General features: G+C 41.8%; 1 protein-coding gene across 1 annotated transcript; it reads left to right on the forward strand.

The window, feature by feature from the left end:
- The first annotated feature begins 13674 nt into the window (after positions 1–13674).
- On the forward strand, positions 13675–17030 carry ATP5MC3 (ATP synthase membrane subunit c locus 3). Its single transcript, XM_060621791.3, has 5 exons — positions 13675–13799; positions 13986–14094; positions 15296–15373; positions 15888–16081; positions 16772–17030. The coding sequence occupies exons 2-5, from the start codon at positions 14056–14058 to the stop codon at positions 16884–16886; spliced, it is 426 nt and encodes a 141-aa protein (XP_060477774.1). The 5' UTR covers positions 13675–13799; positions 13986–14055; the 3' UTR covers positions 16887–17030.
- Positions 17031–17588: the final 558 nt, after the last annotated feature.

A 17588-nucleotide genomic window follows, 5' to 3' on the forward strand; every position in this document is an offset into this window, starting at 1 on the left:
TTGTTTGTTTGTTATTATGGAAATATATATATAATTTACCATTTTAATCATTTTGAAGTGTACGGGTCAGTAGCGGTAAGTACATTCGCACGTTGTGCAACCATCATCACTATCCATGTCCAGAACTTTTTCAGCATCCCAAACAGAAACTCTATCTCCATGAAACAATAATTCTCCACTTCCCCTCCCCTTAGGGGAGTCCTGGTAGCTTCTATTTTACTTTCTGTCTCTATAAGTTTGCCAATTCTAAATACATTACATAAGTAGAATCACACCATATGTATCCTTTTGCATTATTTCACTTAGCATAACGTTTTCAAGATTCATCTACTGGTATAGCATGTATCGGAATTTCATGCTGCCTTAAGTCTGAATAATACCCCCATTGTGTGTTGTACCACATTTTGCTTCTCCATTCATTTGTTGGTGGACATTTGTGTTGTTTCCTCCTCTTGGCTATCGTGAATAAAGCTGCTGTGAACACTAGGGGATGAGTATCCGCTTGAGTACCTGCTGTCAGTTCTTTTGAGCATATGCCTAGAAGTGGAACGGCCGATCATATGGTAATTCTATGTTTAACTTTTTGAGGAACCATCGCATTGTTTTCAACAGCAGCTGCACCATTTTACATTCCTACCAGCAATGCACAAGGAGTCCAGTTTTCCAACATCTTCACCTACAGTTGTTACTTTTCCTTTTTTAAAATAATAGCCATTCTAATGGTTGTGAAGTAGAATCTCATTGGATTTGCATTTCCCTCATGGTGATGTGGTGCATCTTATCATGTATTTATTGGCCATTTGTATATCTTGTTCGGGAAAACGTCAATTCCTTGCCCATTTCTTCATTGGGTTGTTTGGAGTTTTGCATTGTTTAGTTGCAGGAGTTCTTTACATATCCTAGATATTAATCTCTCGTCAAATATGTGATCTGCATATATTTTCTCCCATTCTGTGGGGTATCTTTTCACTCTCTTGATAATGTCCTCTCATGCACAAAATTTTTAATTTTGATGAAGCCCAATTTATCTATTTTTCCTTTTGTTGCCTGTGCCTTTGGTGTCATAGCCAAGAAATCATTGCCAAATAAAGTGTCATAAAGATTCTCCCCTAATTTTCTCTTGAGAGTTTTATAGTTTTAGATCTTACATTTGGGTCTTTAATCCATTTCAAGTTCATTTCTGCATATGGTATAATGTAAGTGTCCAACTATTTTGCATGTAGTTATCTAATTTTCCCAACACTATTTGTTAAAAAAAAAGATGTAAGTTTTTATTTAAAAAAAATTTTAAACTGTATTCATACACTTCCACATAAAAAACATAGTGAAAGATCTGGCAAGATATACACTATACTATCCTTTTTTAAGTAGGCTCCAAACCCAACGTGGGGTTCAAACTCACAACCCAGAGGTCGAGAATCACATGCTCTACCAACTAAGCCAGCCGGGCACCCCTCCACTATACTATTAATAGTGATTACTTCTGGAAAGAAAAACAATCTGGGGAGGAAGATACACAAAAGCTACAGTTTTTGCTGTACATAATCTTATATTGTTTAGGTTATTTATAAGCCTGTATTTATATATTACATATATAAATTTTAAAAGATAGTTCTAGTGGGGATATTTTTCCTATTTGTCTTTAAGAGAAAGTTGATTGGATGTTGAAGCATGGGACTAGTAGGCCAAGGGTTGATATTCTGGCAAGCTAGGGGTCCAAATTAAATAAAAACTCTGAGGTAGGAGAACTGTAGCGTGGGAAGGAATTAGCAGATCTCACGGGTAATGCTGTTTGTCCAGATAATCTGGCCTCAGCAATAGCAAATAGAGACAGTTAAGAAGACTCGGTCCTAATTCTTAACCTCCCACCTACCCCCCAATCTCCCACCCTAATTTATTCCATTTTTAAGTCTCAGCTGTATTTGGATAGCATATATTTTGCTGAAGTATGTAAGAGGTAACTAAAGACTTAGAGGTCTCGGTAAACTTTGCCAGAGCAAAGCAGCCAAAGGTACAAAGAGGTTTTTATGCAATGGTTTTTGGGACAATGGCAAGTGGACTATTTTGGCCAGACCAGAGGATTTTCAGAGCAGACTGGCAAGGGGACAGGGAAAAAAAATCTTAATTTTACATTAGTTAGTATGCATTTTATTTTTTAAAAAATTTAATGTTTGTTTATTTTTGAGAGAGAGAGAGAGAGACAGACAGAGTGTGAGTAGGTGAGTAGGGTGACAGAGAGAGAGAGGCAGACACAGAACCTGAAGGGGGCTCCAGGCTCCGAGCTGTCAGCACAGAGACCGACACGAGGCTTCAACTCACGGACCGTGAGATCATGACCTGAGCTGAAGTCGGTCGCTTAACTGACTGAGCCACCCAGGCGCCCAGTGTGTATTTTATTTTAGTTTTTAGCCATGAAATATCTTTGGAAAGCAGTCTCACAATTGTATATAATAAATAAAATGCTTGTTGCATAAATGACACATAAATCTGAAGGAGACGAGATGAAGACAAGTAGACTAAGAGTACACTCATACTAGAAAGACATTGGCCTAAATAGGTGGTTTCGGTGGGGGAAGAAAAGAAAAGAATACATGGAGACTTGCTGCCCAGTGAGTCCCTGGACAAGACCCCTGGATAGTCAAGAAGTGTGAATATGGAAGCCTATGACTTTTACCCTCTAGTGACCTATCCATGACTGACTCATCATTGGACTGACACTGCCTCACATTTCCTGGCCCTCACTCTATTCCCTTTCCACCCAACACCCTGCCATTGATGACCTTCATCCTACAGGGTTTTATATCCTAAGAGCAATTTGAAGGGCAACCTAGAAAGATATTCCTAGCTCTTCTTCTAGAAGTCAGTGTGGTTCTGAAAGTGCTCTGATGCTTTATGCTTAACAGCATTTCAACAACATTATATATCAGCTTCCTATAACTGCCTCCCTAAAGATATCAGTCTTCCCTTCTGATACACTTCTGCCCAGTTTCTTGGATACCTGGCTCTTCTCCTGGCCTCCCAATTTCGGGTGCCCAGGATAGGCCTGGTCCTATGACCTAGTCAGCCGGCTAGTATACCTACTATGCTCTTGGAGATCATGCCATTATTGGTCAGAGCACACCCCTGCTGCTCATCTCCCTGACCTTGTACTAAACTCAGATCCATAATGAATGACCTATCCCATACAATGCCAGGCAACTCAGCTGCCTGCATTCCAAAATTAAGTCCCCATCCCATCTTTGATTTGTCTCTCCAGATTGATAACCTGTGCCTGGAATCAGACAAGAAAGGGTTTGACTATTTTTAGCTTCCCGTGGCTGCTGTAACAAACTACCACAAACAGAGTGGCTTAAAACAACACAAATTAATTATTTTTCTGTTTTGGAGGACAGAGCTCTGAAATGGGTCTCACCAGGCTCCACAGAGTCATGAAAATCCAAAAGTAAAAAGGAAAGAAAGCATCACTTAGAATGATGCACTGGTGTCATATAGAAACCCTATAACTCCCAAAATTGACATAAGACCCTGTCTGTATCACATGGCACTAGGACTAGGAATATGACCCTTAAAGACCTCACTAGGGCTAGAATAGCAGAAAAGTTAGATAAGCAAGAGTCCTCTCACACATTGTGTTAGTGTTGTGAAACTTCTTATCTCTTAACCCTAAACTGAATATCTGGGTCCATTGAATATCAATGGATTTAACTTCTTGAAGGAGAGCAGGACATGTAATTGTCTTAAAAAACAGCTGAAATTGGCAAGATGCCTTGCAATCACATATAAGAAACTTCAGCCAAGATAGAGATAAGGTACACACACACACGTGCACACACACGTTGTGCTTTAAAACAGGGATAGCCTACCATAACTTCAAGTGTAATTTAAAAATCACTGGGGTGCCTGGGTGGCTCAGTTAAGTGTCCGACTTCAGCTCAGGTCATGATCTCATGGTTTGTGAGTTCGAGCCCCGCGTCGGGCTCTGTGCTGACAGCTCAGAGCCTGGAACCTGCTTTGGATTCTGTGTCTCCCTCTCTCTCTGCCCCTCCCCTGCTCATGCTGGCTCATGCTGTGTCTCTCTCTTTCTCTCAATAATAAACATTAAAAAATTAAAAAAAAAAATCATTATGTGGGGCTACAGCCAAGCCCATCACCAAGAACTGAAAGTCAACATTGAATAATGCTTCCCTGGGGCCCCTGACTGGCTTGGTTGGTAGAGCATGTGACCCTTGATCTTGCGGTTACAAGTTTGAGTCCCATATTGGGTGTTGAGATTACTTAAAAATAAATTATTTAAAAAAAATAATGCTTCCTTTTGGTTTAATTAATGCAAGTACCACATAGGGGATAATGTAATAAATTTTATCAATGATTGCAAACTATTAAAACTTTCCTAACATCCTGGTTTTTAAAACATAAGAGTAACTCACACTGATGGAGCACTTGGGTAGTTCACTTGGTTAAGAGTACAACTTCGGCTCAGGTCATAATCTTGTGGTTCATGAGTTCGAGCCCCGCATCGGGTTACCATCAGGACAAAGCCCACTTTGGATACTCTGTCACCCTCTCTCTCTGCCCCTCCCCTGTTTGTGCTTTCTCTCTCAAAATAAACATTAAAAAAAAAAAACTATAAAAAAAAAGTAATTCACGCTCATGGTAACCTGTCAAGTAATACAGTGGTGTGTGAAGAAAAAGTTAACAGTCTCTCCCTTCCTTCTCCACCCTCTTGGCTCAAAAATTTACTGAGTGCCTTTCAACGGGCCAAGCATGTTCTAGACTCTGTGGATACAGCAAAGAACAAAACAAAGTCCCTCCCACCATGGACTTACAGTCTAATGCAGGAGCCAAATAATGGCAAGTAGCAGCAAGTGTTTTGAAGAAATATTAAGATATGTAAGGGATCCAGGAAGGCCTCTCTTAAGAGGAGACTTGAGCAAAGCCTTGAACAAAATGGAGTTGTAAACCAAGTGAATATCCAGAGGAAAGATGGCCCAAGCTAAAGGCACAGACTTGCAGCTCTGTGAGATGGAATATGGTTGGCATATTGGAGAAATAGCATGAAGCAGAGTGATCAAGGAGCTATGTTTTTATTCATCTATAGAAACCTTTGCATTTACCCTGTGTAGTTATGGGTACCGACTAGATGCAGTTAAATTCATTTGCTTCATTTACCTTCAATTTTTAGGGATTTTTTTTACATTTACATTTTTTTTAATTTTTTAAACATTTTTATTTATTTTTGAGAGACAGAGACAGCGCGCGAGCAGAGTAGGGGCAGAGAGAGAGGGAGACACGGAATCTGAAGCAGGCTCCAGGCTCTGAGCTATCAGCACAGAGCCCGACATGGGGCTCGAACGCATCAACTGTGAGATCATGACCTGAGCCAAAGTTGGAACTGAGCCACCCAGGTGCCCCTAAATTTCCTTTCATAAATGGTTTGTGTGGAGGGGTCCCAGGCTAACTCAGTTGGTAGAGCGTGCGATTCTTGATCTTTGGGTCATGAGTTCAAGCCCCACACTGGGAGTAGAGCTTACTTTAAATTTTGTTTTCATTTTTTTAAACAAATCAATTAAGACAAATGGTTCTCATGGTTCCAAATTCAAATCTACAAAGCCAAGAATTCCAGAAGAAGTCTAGCTTCTATTCTTTTCCCCTCCAACCTATTTCTTCTCCCACAGGTAACCATCTATGAACCTTCTAGTTTTTAAATATAGGAAATACATTTGAATTCCTTCCGCTTCTCAGATGCAGTCACATCTCCCACCCCTCCCCACCCTTCCTTCTGACATGGATGGCAGCACAGTACAAAAATATGGAATATTTGAGTTTGTGTGTTGTTCTTGCATTGGCACCATGCTCATCTTCTCTATCAATACCAATAATATTGGTATATTGGCATCTGTGCTGCTGAAATGAGCACTAAGAGATTAATATTTGACATGGATGGAAGTTTAGAAGCTGGACACTGGAGAGAGGTGGCTTCAGTAGGTGCTCCCATGGAGAACCTCGCGTAGTCAGAAGTCACCATGAAGATACCAGGTGCTGGCAGAAAAGAGCAAGTTGACTAGGAATGAACCAAAGGCATTGAAAAAAGAAGTGAAAGGGTAACCGCAGACAGACATTGCTTACTTCACAACTCAGACTTGTGGCGGCTTCGGTTTATGTCCCATTCCCGCCTAGACTAGGTTGTATCAGAGACTAGATCAATAAAGGGCTCTGGTAATTTGGGTTTTCAGTGACTTCATTAAGCATATGAGAGTATAAACACAGAGTCTTTCATAGCACACGAAAATGTTTGAACAAATTCACGCCACAGATCAAAAAAATGTTCGTCAGTTTCTCTTAGATTGAACTTTGCAATACTAGAAAGACAAAGGCATTCTACAGATCATCCTAATTTGAACAAAGAGACGACAATCTTAGTCAAAAGAGAAGAACAAAAACAATTATCGCAAACTACTTTGTACATACTAAATCCCTTATATGTTATTGAGCAAAAATTTATTGAGTGACTACTATGTTTAACCCCCTGTGTCAGGTGCTGTGGAAGACATAAATATGAATTAGACCTAATCCTTGCCCTTGAGAATCTTACCATCTGTGCCAGTTATCAACTTAATGACTTCTCAGCTACAAATCCATCCTTCTTTACCTTGCTTCCCTATTCTAGAGCTGGACGCTGTGGGCATTTCTGTTTTGACAACTGGAAGAATGTTAGGTTTTGCCAAAAGAAGACGGTGGAAAGACCCCTGTGAGGCCAGAGCTGGAGGAAACAATTTTCTTCCCTCTGATGTGGAGCCCATGGATTGGTTTGCAAGAGAGGCCTGGTTATGCTCACCTCCGCAGTCCTCCTGGTTCACTTGTGGCGGGTGCCTCCAGCAAAGTCCGTCACCACAAGTGGACTATGAGTTCCTATGACAGCCATGCCCTCTCGTCTAACCTCTACGTTCTTCTTTCTGTTCACTCTTCCTCAGCCAAGGGTGGTCGCTCTTTTGACAGCTGCTACTTCTGCACCCCCTTTACAATCCACTCTACCCTTCTTAGTAGTAGGTACTTTGTATTGGTTAGCAATCTCTATGTTCAATTTTCCTCATTCAAATTACTAAACTGGTCTCTGTCTCCTGGCTGGTCCCTGTCAGATATACCATGGAATATGGAAAAAAGACAGATGTAAGTTAATGTAAATTCTGTGGGAAAAGAGCTATTTCTGCTGTAATCACAGCCCAACGACCAAAAAAACTTCAGAGATGTCGATTCATGGAATTATATGTCAGTTTGTGCTGTGTTCAGCTGCATGTAACAGAAAACTGACCTCAGTGGCTTAAACAAACAGAGGTTTTTTTCACATATGACACGAAGTCCATAAGTAGACAGTTAAAAGCAGCTCTAGCTGCTAAAAAAAAAAAAAAAAGAAGAAAAAAAAGAACTCAGTCTCCTTTTAGTTCCCAACTTCTTCATCCTTACTGTTTGGCTTCTATACTCATGGGCACAAGATTGTTGCTTCACCTCCAGACATTGGATCCATATTCCAAACAGGAAAAAAAAAAAAAAAAAAAAAGGAAAGGAAAAAAAGAAATGAGCCAGTCGAATCTACACCTTTTGTACACATTCTTAGAGGCAATACCAAGTGACTTTAACTCACATTTCACTGACCATTCCTAACTGTAAGGAAACCTGGGAAGTTCAGTATTTTTGACCTGTGGACAGTTCTTAGTTCTGTAACTAAGAAAGGGAGAACATATGTTGGATAGGCAATTAGCTGTATCTGCCACAAATTAAGTGAAAAGTGAGTAAATTACTTACTTATTTTTTTGTCTATTATTGAAGTACAGTTGACACACAATGTCATATTTGTTTCAGGTGTACAACAAGTCTATACAGTCTTCAGTGTTCGCCACAATACATGTAATCACCGCCACAAGTCACCGTACAACATTATTACGATATTATTGACTATCTTCCCTATGCGGTGTCTGCTAGGCAAGAGGCAAGAGGGACCTGATCTCATATCCACATACTTATTCATTTTCTTCTCACGTAAATAGTCTTTCTACATGAATCATCAACTGAGACATAAAATTGTTTTTTCCTCAATAACTAGCGACATCTTACCAGAAGAAAAAAGGATGGAATAATATTTACTATAATAATATTTACTGTATTAATATACTGTTCCATATCAACTCTTTAATATAAATTTTAGCCTGGACCATCTGAACCTCTGCGAGGCCATAAAGAGGTACATTTACGTTTAATTCCTTACTAAATTCTTTGGCGTCATTTAGTAAATAATCTATTCCACTACACTGGATGGCATGACAGTAGCTAAAAAAATTTGTAGAGGAGTCAAAAATGAAGTTTAGGAACAAAAATTTCTGCACCAGAAAGTGATCAGTACCCTAGACAGACCTGAGAGTGTTAGGTTTTATATGAGGGGTGCCAAGAAGTGTTTTGTAAACATCATCCCATCTCATCCTAGCTCAAGTCTTTCTCAATGAGGCACTTTTTTTTTTTTTAATGTTTATGTATTTTTGAGAGAGAGAGAGAGAGAGACAGACTGGGAGCAGGGGAGGGGCAGTGAGAGAGGGAGACACAGAATCTGAAACAGGCTCCAGGCTCTGAGCTGTCAGCACAGAGCCCGACGTGGGGCTCAAACCCACAAATCATAAGATCAGGACCCGAGCCAAGGTCGGACGCTTAACCAACTGAGCCACCCAGGCACCCCTAAATGAGGCACTTTCTAACCAGCCCAATCTTTTTTCTTAAGCTATTTCCCTAATCACACACCACACAACTTAGTCCTAGAACATTTACTAATCTGTTTGTCTCCAATCCTTTATATACCTTAGTTTAATTTTTCATATACCCCAATAATAATGAAAACTCTTACATTTTCCTGTATACTCACTGTGTTCAAAGAGAGGACCCAGCATTTATCTGACTTCAATGATCCTATAGAATTAGCACAGGTTTGGAGGTTTGTTTTCCTTTAAAAAAGATAAAATGAGGGGCATGTGAGTGGCTCAGTTGGTTAAGTGACCAGTTTCGGCTCAGGTCATGATCTCACAGTTTGTGAGTTCAAGCCCCGCGTCGGGCTCTGTGCTGACAGCTCAGAACCTGGAGCCTACTTCAGGTTCTATGTCTCCCCCTCTCTCTACCCCTCCCCTACTCACCCTCTGTTGTCTCTCTGTCTCTCAATAATAAATAAATGTTAAAAAATTTTTTTGATAAAAAAATAAAAATAATAAAGTGATAGCAAATTAAGGCCACTGATATGAAACAAAAATTTTAATAAAAGCAAAATAGTTTTATAATAAAGCCCAGAATATTTTTAACTCACATTTCTGATTTTCACTTCCACAAATAATATGTATATTTTTAAATCACACTAATGTGAGAATTAGTATTAAAATGAAAACTCTCAAAAGCAGGTAACTTAAACATCTTTCCATGTGTCCAGGTTAGAACTACCTTGCAATACCTTTTTTTTTTTTTTTTTTTTTTTTTTTTTGAGAGACAGTGAGAGAGAACCCAAGCAGGGGAGGGGCAGAGAGAGAGAGAGGGAGAGAGAAAGAATCCCAAGCAGGCTCCACACTGTCAACCCAGAGGCCAACATGGAGCTCAAGCTCACGAACAGCAAGATCGTGACCTAAGCGGAAATCAAGAGTCAGACACTAGGGGCACCTGGGTGGCTCAGTCAGTTGAGCATCTGACTTCGGCTCAGGTCATGATCTCACAGCTCATGAGTTCGAGCCCTGCATCAGGCTCTGTGCTGACAGTTCTAGAGCTGGAGCCTGCTTTGGATTCTGTGTCTCCCTCTCTGTGCCCCTAACCCACTTGCACTCTGTCTCTGTCTCTCCCAAAGATAAGTAAACATTAAAAAAAAATTTTTAAAATAAAGTCAGACACTTAACCAACTGAGCCACCCAGGTGCCCCCCCCCCCATGCAATAGTTTTAACAGTAACAACCCCATTCCACCCCAGAATTTCAAGGAAAGGGGAGTCAGTGCATAAGACATGTGATTCTATCTGGTTTTCTCTGAGTTATGCCTGGAGTTCTGAACTGAAATTGCCCACATTAAGGTGCTGCTGCCTCCTAATTACTTAAAAACAATTTTAAAAATTTTTATAAGGGGTGCCTGGCTGGCTCAGTTGGTGGACCATGCAGCTCTTGATCTGGGGGTCGTGGAGTTGAGCCCTATGTTGGGCATAGAGATTAAAAAAAAAAGATGCTGCTGCCTCCACATGGATCTCAAAGGAGGAATGAATATTTTGAGGACAATATCTTCTGTTTCAGTTACCTATGGCTGTGTATTAAACCACCCTAATTCTTAGTAGCTTCAAACAATAACCTTTTCATGGCGTTTGATTCTGTGAGTCAGGAATTTAGGCAAGGCTCATTTCTGTTCTACGTGGTGTTGGCTGGGAAAGCTTGATTAAAGCTAGAGAAGCCAACGTGGCCTCACTCACATGTCTGGGGCACCTCAGTTCTCTGTCATGAGGCTTTTTTTCCTGTCCAGAAGGTTTCTCATCCGTCAGCCGTGTAACCCATGTTTCTTGATGTGATGGCTGGCTTCCAAGGAGAGAATGAAAGTTATGAGACCTCTTACTTAAGACCTAGTCCAGAATTCACACAGTGTCACTTCCAATGCATTCTTTGGGTCAGAGCAAGTCATAGGATTAGTCCAGGTTTGGGTGCCTGGGTGGCTCACTCGTTTAAGCATCTGACTCTTAATCTCAGCTCAGGTCATGATCTCACAGTAGCGAGATTGAGCCCCATGTGGGGCTCTGCACTGAGTGTGGAGCCTGCTTGGGATTCTTTCTCTCCCTCCCTCTCTTGTCTCCCCCCCCCCCCCCCCCGCTGCTTGTGCACACTCGCTCTCTTTTCTCCCTCAAAATAAATAAACGAACTTAAAAAAAAAGATTAGCCCAGATTTAAGGAGAAGGGACACAGACTCTATTGCTTGATGAGTGGCAAAGTCCCATCGCAAAGGGGCATGCAGGGTAGGAGGGATTGCTGCACGTATATTTGGGAATGCTTGCCCATACTTCTCTTTATTGCACCATTCCTTTCGTCTCCAGGCCATCATCACTCAGGCTTATCAGGTACTGCCAAACTGTGAGGTCATAACATAAGATGATTCTTTCCACGATTTAAGAAAAAATACGAAGAGAATTGAATACTTTCAAAGAAGTCCCCTGTGCATCATTGTGGTCTCACTTTACTCCTCTCAGAAGGTGCCGTTTTTCTTCAAACTTCCTCAGTGTAAATATCCACCCCCTATCAACATGGCTGGTGTCACTCAAGATCCACTTCTCTCTGTTACACACACACACACACACACACACACACACACACCATTCTCACAGGTTAACACACCTGTTCTTTGAACACCTCATATTCTTCATAAATACTTAAACTCTGGTAGAACACACCAAGGACCTATTATTGCCTCCTCTTCTAGGCCAGCTCACCTACTAATCGACATATTGACAGTTGGGAGCCTGGACTTAGATTGCACCTCTCCCTACCATAGGCACCTAACCCAAATACACCCTGGAAGTGATCCTCTTAGGAACCCTGGCTTCTCTCCTGCTTCCTCCTCCTCCTCAACAGTTACTGCTACTCATTTATGGCTGAAGAAATAGGAAGTTCCCTTACACCATCTCTGTACACAAATCCACTTAGGATAGTTTTTCCCTAAGAGAATCTATTATTGAAGTATAGGATACGTGATGGTTAATTTTGAGTCAACTTGACTGGCCATGGGTGTGCTTAGATTAAATATTATCTCTGAGTATGTCTGTGAAGATGTTTCTGGATGAGATTAGCATTTGAATCAGTGGACTTGTTAGACTGTCCTCCCCAATGTGGGTGGGCATCATCTGATCCATTGAGGGTCTGAACAGAACAAAAGGCAGAGGAAGGAAGAATTTGTCCCCTTCTTCCCCCATCTCACTATGGAGCTGGGACATCTCATCTCATCTCTGGCACTCAGACTGGGAATTACACTATTAGCCTCCCTGGTTCTCAGACCTTTAGATTCTAACTGAATTATACCACTGGCTTTCCTGGGTCTCCAGCTTGGAGACAGCAGATCATGGGACTTGTCAGCTTCCATAACTACATGTACTAATTCTTCCTAAATAAGTCAATAATTAATTAATCAATTAATCTCCCACTGGTTCTGGTTCTCTGGCGAACTCTGATGAATACAGAGCTTTGTTTATTCTACTGTAGGCATCACAGGACACTACATACTTCAGGTAAGAAGTAAATACTTGAGAAAATAAATGAATAATCTCTCTTTGAACTGTACGTGTGAATTTACATGAATTATCTCTATTTTATGGCTAAAGATCGAGCCTAAAATGACTAGCATTCACGTGATTTTGAGCCATTTGTGTTTGAAGTTGGATCAGTGACACATTCTTATTCATTCTTCATGTTTTACTTCTGAGGGCTTCTCCCCAGGGTTGCTGCTAGATGATACTGAACCTTTGTGCTAACTAGAAAAAGGGTGATCCTCTGGGTGGATGTTGTCCCATGCCAACTCTCTAGGTGGAGTGGGTGTGATTTCAGCCCCCAGCTATCCCTTCAGCTCGTCATACTAGATGTTTAATCTTTTATGTTAGCTTGTATCACTGCTAGTAGTCATTTGTTAGAACTACTAAGTAAAATTTACAGAATTTTAGATCCACCAGAAGTTCAGTAGGAGCCATTTTTTTCTGAGACATTTCTGCATTCATCGAAGAAGATGATGTGTCCAAAGTTACCAAAAACAAGTGTTAAAGTTGGGTGGGTTTTGAAAATACTCAGACTTTCCTTAGTCCCACGAAACACATCACATCCCTTACTTTTTCCAAGCATAGAGCTGGAAGAAAAATTGACCCCCCCTTACTTTACAAAAGGCAACTTTATGCTCAGTCACATAACTTTTTGATCTATTCACATGCTCATTCCTTTGTCCCAGTATTTCTAGGTCACGTCTTCTGTCGCCCAAACCATTAGCCATACTTCTGGAATACTTTTCCAGATTCCTTTAAAGAAATGTGCTTTGCTGGGACCTAATTTCGTCGGTCAAGCAGTGACTGAACTCCTTCCCCACGCACACACACAGTCCAGTTTCACAAAAAAGGAGAAAGACCGGGAAGGGGGCCCCTCCCGTAAAGAGAAAGAACAACTGATTAAAAGGCCAAATCTCACACAAGGTGTCAATTTAAAGAAAAAGTCACGGGGCGCCTGGGTGGCTCAGTCGGTTGAGCGTCCGACTTCGGCTCAGGTCATGATCTCACGGTCTGTGAGTTCGAGCCCCGTGTCGGGCTCTGTGCTGACAGCTCAGAGCCTGGAGCCTGCTTCGGATTCTGTGTCTCCCTCTCTCTCTCCCCCTCCCCTGCTCATGCTCCCTCTCTCTGTCTCAAAAATAAATAAAAACATTAAAAGAAAATTTTAAAAAAAAAAGAAAAAGAAAAAGTCACGCTATCCTCCAGCCAGCTCAGATCAAAAGGGGAACAACCTGTTCAATTCTCTCAGCCAGGACCAATTTTCAATTTCTTCTTTCTGCTTCTCCTCCACCACCCCCTGCCCGCCAGCCCACCTGTGTGGGACTGTCGTTGTCCTTCCCAACTAGTTGCCAATAAAGTTGGTACAAAGTGACCTTGAGCGGCTTCCCTACTGCCCCGTTTCCCCGCCTTCTCCATCCGGGTGCCGCGGCGCGGATAAGAGCCGGACCGCGCCTGCGCGCCGCGCGCCGCTCCTTCGACCTCTGCCGCCGCAGTAGCCGCCGCCGCCTCCCGGGAAGGTAAGCGGAGGGCGCGACAGCCGGGCCTGGCCCGACCGGAGCGGCGTCCAGCCGGGATCCATTCATTCTGCTGGCGCCTTGCTGGACGAGGGCCCGAGCCGACGGCGTGCTCGGGAGCCCGCGGGACGTGGGTGGGAAGGACGGGCCCTGGAGGGCACTTGACCTTAAGCCCCTTTACTTCCGCAGAGGGGAAGCAGAAGAGCCCACGTCGCCATTCACCCACGTTCTCCAGCCGTGCCGCCCCGAAGACTGTAAGATGTTCGCCTGCGCCAAGCTCGCCTGCACCCCCGCTCTGGTGCGTAGCCCAGGCTGGGCCGGGACGCGGAGGGCCGAGCTCTTGGCCCGGAGCGTCCACGTTGTTGAATGGGGCACGGCACACGTTGTTGAATGGGGAACTTCGGGGGACAGTTCACCCCTTCACCTCTTACCCTCTGTGTCCTCTCCTGCCTTTCCTTCTGATCCTGGGCCACCTCGCTCGGCTCCTCCCCACCAGTAGGGCGGTGGGGCGCAGCCGCGGCCTAGTTGTCACGCTTCGCTCGCTGTAGGTCAAACCCTCCTTGCAGCTAGTGCCGGAGCGGCCCCCTCCCCCACCTCCTCGGTGACTCTGTGGGGTTGGGGTCGGCGCGAAGGTTGGGGTGCTGTTAAGGATGCTGGGGGCCCCTGAGGCCTACTTGACCGCATTAGCGTTTTCCATTGCCTATCTGTAGGTCAAACTCGCTGCTGCAGAAGGAGGGACTTTGCCTCACCCTGTGTGGGCGGAGGAAGGTGGTGGAGGAGTCGAAAGTCTTTCTTCCTGCCTCTGGCTGTCATTTCCATAACCATTTTGGAGGCTTTAGGTGAAGTGAGGATGTGGGGGACTTGTCTTAGAGAATCAAGTCTTGGTTCTGAAGGGATTTTCTGTGACCTTAGTTTAGTGGACGGTCAAGGGCAGAGACGCTGGACTGCGAGACATTCCTTATGGTCAGAGTATTTCCCCGATGATTCGTACGTTGGTACAGAATTGCTTAAACTGCCTTTTTATTTTATAATTAACGGACATATAGGAATATCTTGGAAGTGGTGGGACTCATATTAACTGATGGGCTATTTTAAATGACAAGCTTTTCTAGCAACACTCCAATATACTTGTTGCTACACCGTAAGTTTACTGAAGAATGTGGCATGTTTATTGCTGTTTTTCTGATCTGAGTTGTGGCACCACAGTAACTGAAAATCTAAAAATAATGCTTTCTTTCCACCAATTGTTCTTAGAAGTTTCATTCAGGTTATTACAAATAGGTTATGTACCACACTTTAAACTTTAATTAGCAACTTTGGAACTATTAAAATACCTTCATGGACTGAAAATAATCCAACAGCAAGATACCAGACAGTACAGAAAAGTCATAAGCTCTCTGATTCATTTTTGCTGCTTGCTTTTTTAGAACTCCTGGTACAAGAAGGGTCGTTGAAGTCTTATCCACTGTTAATATTTGGAATATTTTTTTCATTCATAGATCCGAGCTGGATCCAGAGTTGCATACAGACCAATTTCTGCATCAGTGTTATCTCGACCAGAGACTAGGACTGAAGAGGTAATAGCAGTAGTAATAGAAATTGAGTAACCCTACCAAGTAAGTCCTGTGGTTTTAATCAAAGGGGAGGAAAAACCTCATTTGTGAATGGTTTGAGAGCAGTCTTTTTCCACCCTTTTGTCAAAAAAATAGTGCAGAGGGTAAGCCAGTGAAAGGAACTTCTGTATCCAAAACTTACCTACTTGAGTTGTCCAAGAAATGGAGTCCAGTTCGTCTGTATATTTAAATACATAGTTTTGAATGCCTGTATTTAAGATTACCCTTGCTACAGTTATTGAAAAGCCTGCCCTGCCAAAAAGCATATTCAAATACACTGTCTCTTAATTTTCAACAGCCTTATAATGGATATTGTTCTCCCTATTCTACAGCTTTGGAATTATTCTAAACTCTTGATTTTTCCATTTATTCAGACTCAGTTACAAAATAGAGAAGTAGCTACCATTTACAGGAGAGTAATTAAAATAGCTACTTGTGATTATTGATTTGACCTTTGCCTTTATTTCCTTTTGTCTAGGGCTCTACGGTATTTAATGGGTCCAGGACTGGTGTGTCCCACCTAATCCAAAGGGAGTTTCAGACCAGTGCAGTCAGCAGAGATATCGATACTGCTGCCAAATTTATTGGTGCAGGTGCTGCCACTGTGGGAGTGGCTGGTTCTGGTGCTGGTATTGGAACAGTCTTTGGCAGCCTTATCATTGGTTATGCCAGGTAATTTCTATCACCAAATAAGCTACTTTAAGAGCATGCTTGACATAGTTGGAAACTTGGAAAACTAGTCAGATAATAAGTACTTAGTATTAAGGGCCAACTCTGTGTCTTGCATTGTATTTTGAGGGCTTTGCATGCATGAGCCCACTTAACTCTCACAACACCCCTTGGAGATATACTCCAGGTGACCTGTGAGGGATGAGCAACGTAGAAATTACACTGATTGCCCAAGTAGCTAGTAAGTGTCAGAAAATAAATTTTAATTCTGACTTCAGAGTCTGTACTCTTGATTGTGAAGCTGTTTTTGGAATATAGTTAACAGCACAGTCTTTAGAAGTATCAACTTCCCGTTTTATTTAAGACCTTATTTCTAAACTCTTAGATCTTAAGAGGTACAGAACATACTTTCACAGGGATAACAAGTATGTCTGAACCCCTTAAAATGGATGAAGACTAACCATGTATATTGACATACAGAGTTAGCTTCCTACCTTTTCCCCATGTGATTAGGATTGAGGAGAAAGGAATATCAAAGGCAGAAATAAAAGAGAGCTGGGCAAATACTTTTCCAGGACTCACCCAGTTTACAAAGATCCCACAGTAATAATCTGATTCTTTAGCATTTACCAAACATTCTGAAATTCAAATAATATTTCAGAGTAACAATTATATGTGTTGTGTCTCTTTTAGAAATCCTTCGCTGAAGCAGCAGCTGTTCTCATATGCTATCCTGGGATTTGCCTTGTCTGAAGCTATGGGTCTCTTTTGTTTGATGGTTGCTTTCTTGATTTTGTTTGCCATGTAACAAATTACTGCTTGAAATGTTGGCATTCATATTAATTACGGATGTAATTCTGTGTATCTTACTGTGACTCCGAAAACTATAGTGTTGGTGTCATGGAAATGTACGTTATTTCCAAGGTCATTTCATTAAAGGTAAAAACTTTAATTTTTGCTGTGATTTGTACTTACCTAAATTTAGATCATCATAAAGAAGAATATGCATTCAGATAGATGCTGTATAAGTCAGAGGAAACTACGGCTGTTGGCCCATGATGAAAAAGATCCAATTTCATGAAAATTCTCTTATATAGTATTCTGCATATTGTAATTTGTAGGGCTTTTGGTTATCCATATAAAGGAGAAATATGTGTTTTCAGCTTCTATGAAACATGATAAATTAAACCAAAATAGTTAATTGCTTGAGATGGTTTTGTGTTTTTAAGAGCTGACATGAGTTGTAGGGTCTAGCAATACCTAGGAGCAGAATTACCTTCCAAGACTAACTTGGCTAGTATTACACAGCTGGATCTAAAAATAAATGTCAGCTTTTTAGGAATTGAAGTCTTGTTAAACTGGGGGGAGGGGTTGCTTTTCAGTTATGTCTCACATTTAGCAATTAAGTGTCCTATAACAAAGTAGAGTTTCTAAGAAGAAAATCTAATTAGCATCTAGTTTCTTGAACAAGACTTGAACAAGACTTGAACAAAGTAGAGTTTCTAAGAAG

This window comes from Panthera onca, chromosome C1 (assembly GCF_046562875.1).
Source record: "Panthera onca isolate mPanOnc1 chromosome C1, mPanOnc1 haplotype 2, whole genome shotgun sequence".
Classification (NCBI taxonomy): Eukaryota; Metazoa; Chordata; class Mammalia; order Carnivora; family Felidae; genus Panthera; species Panthera onca.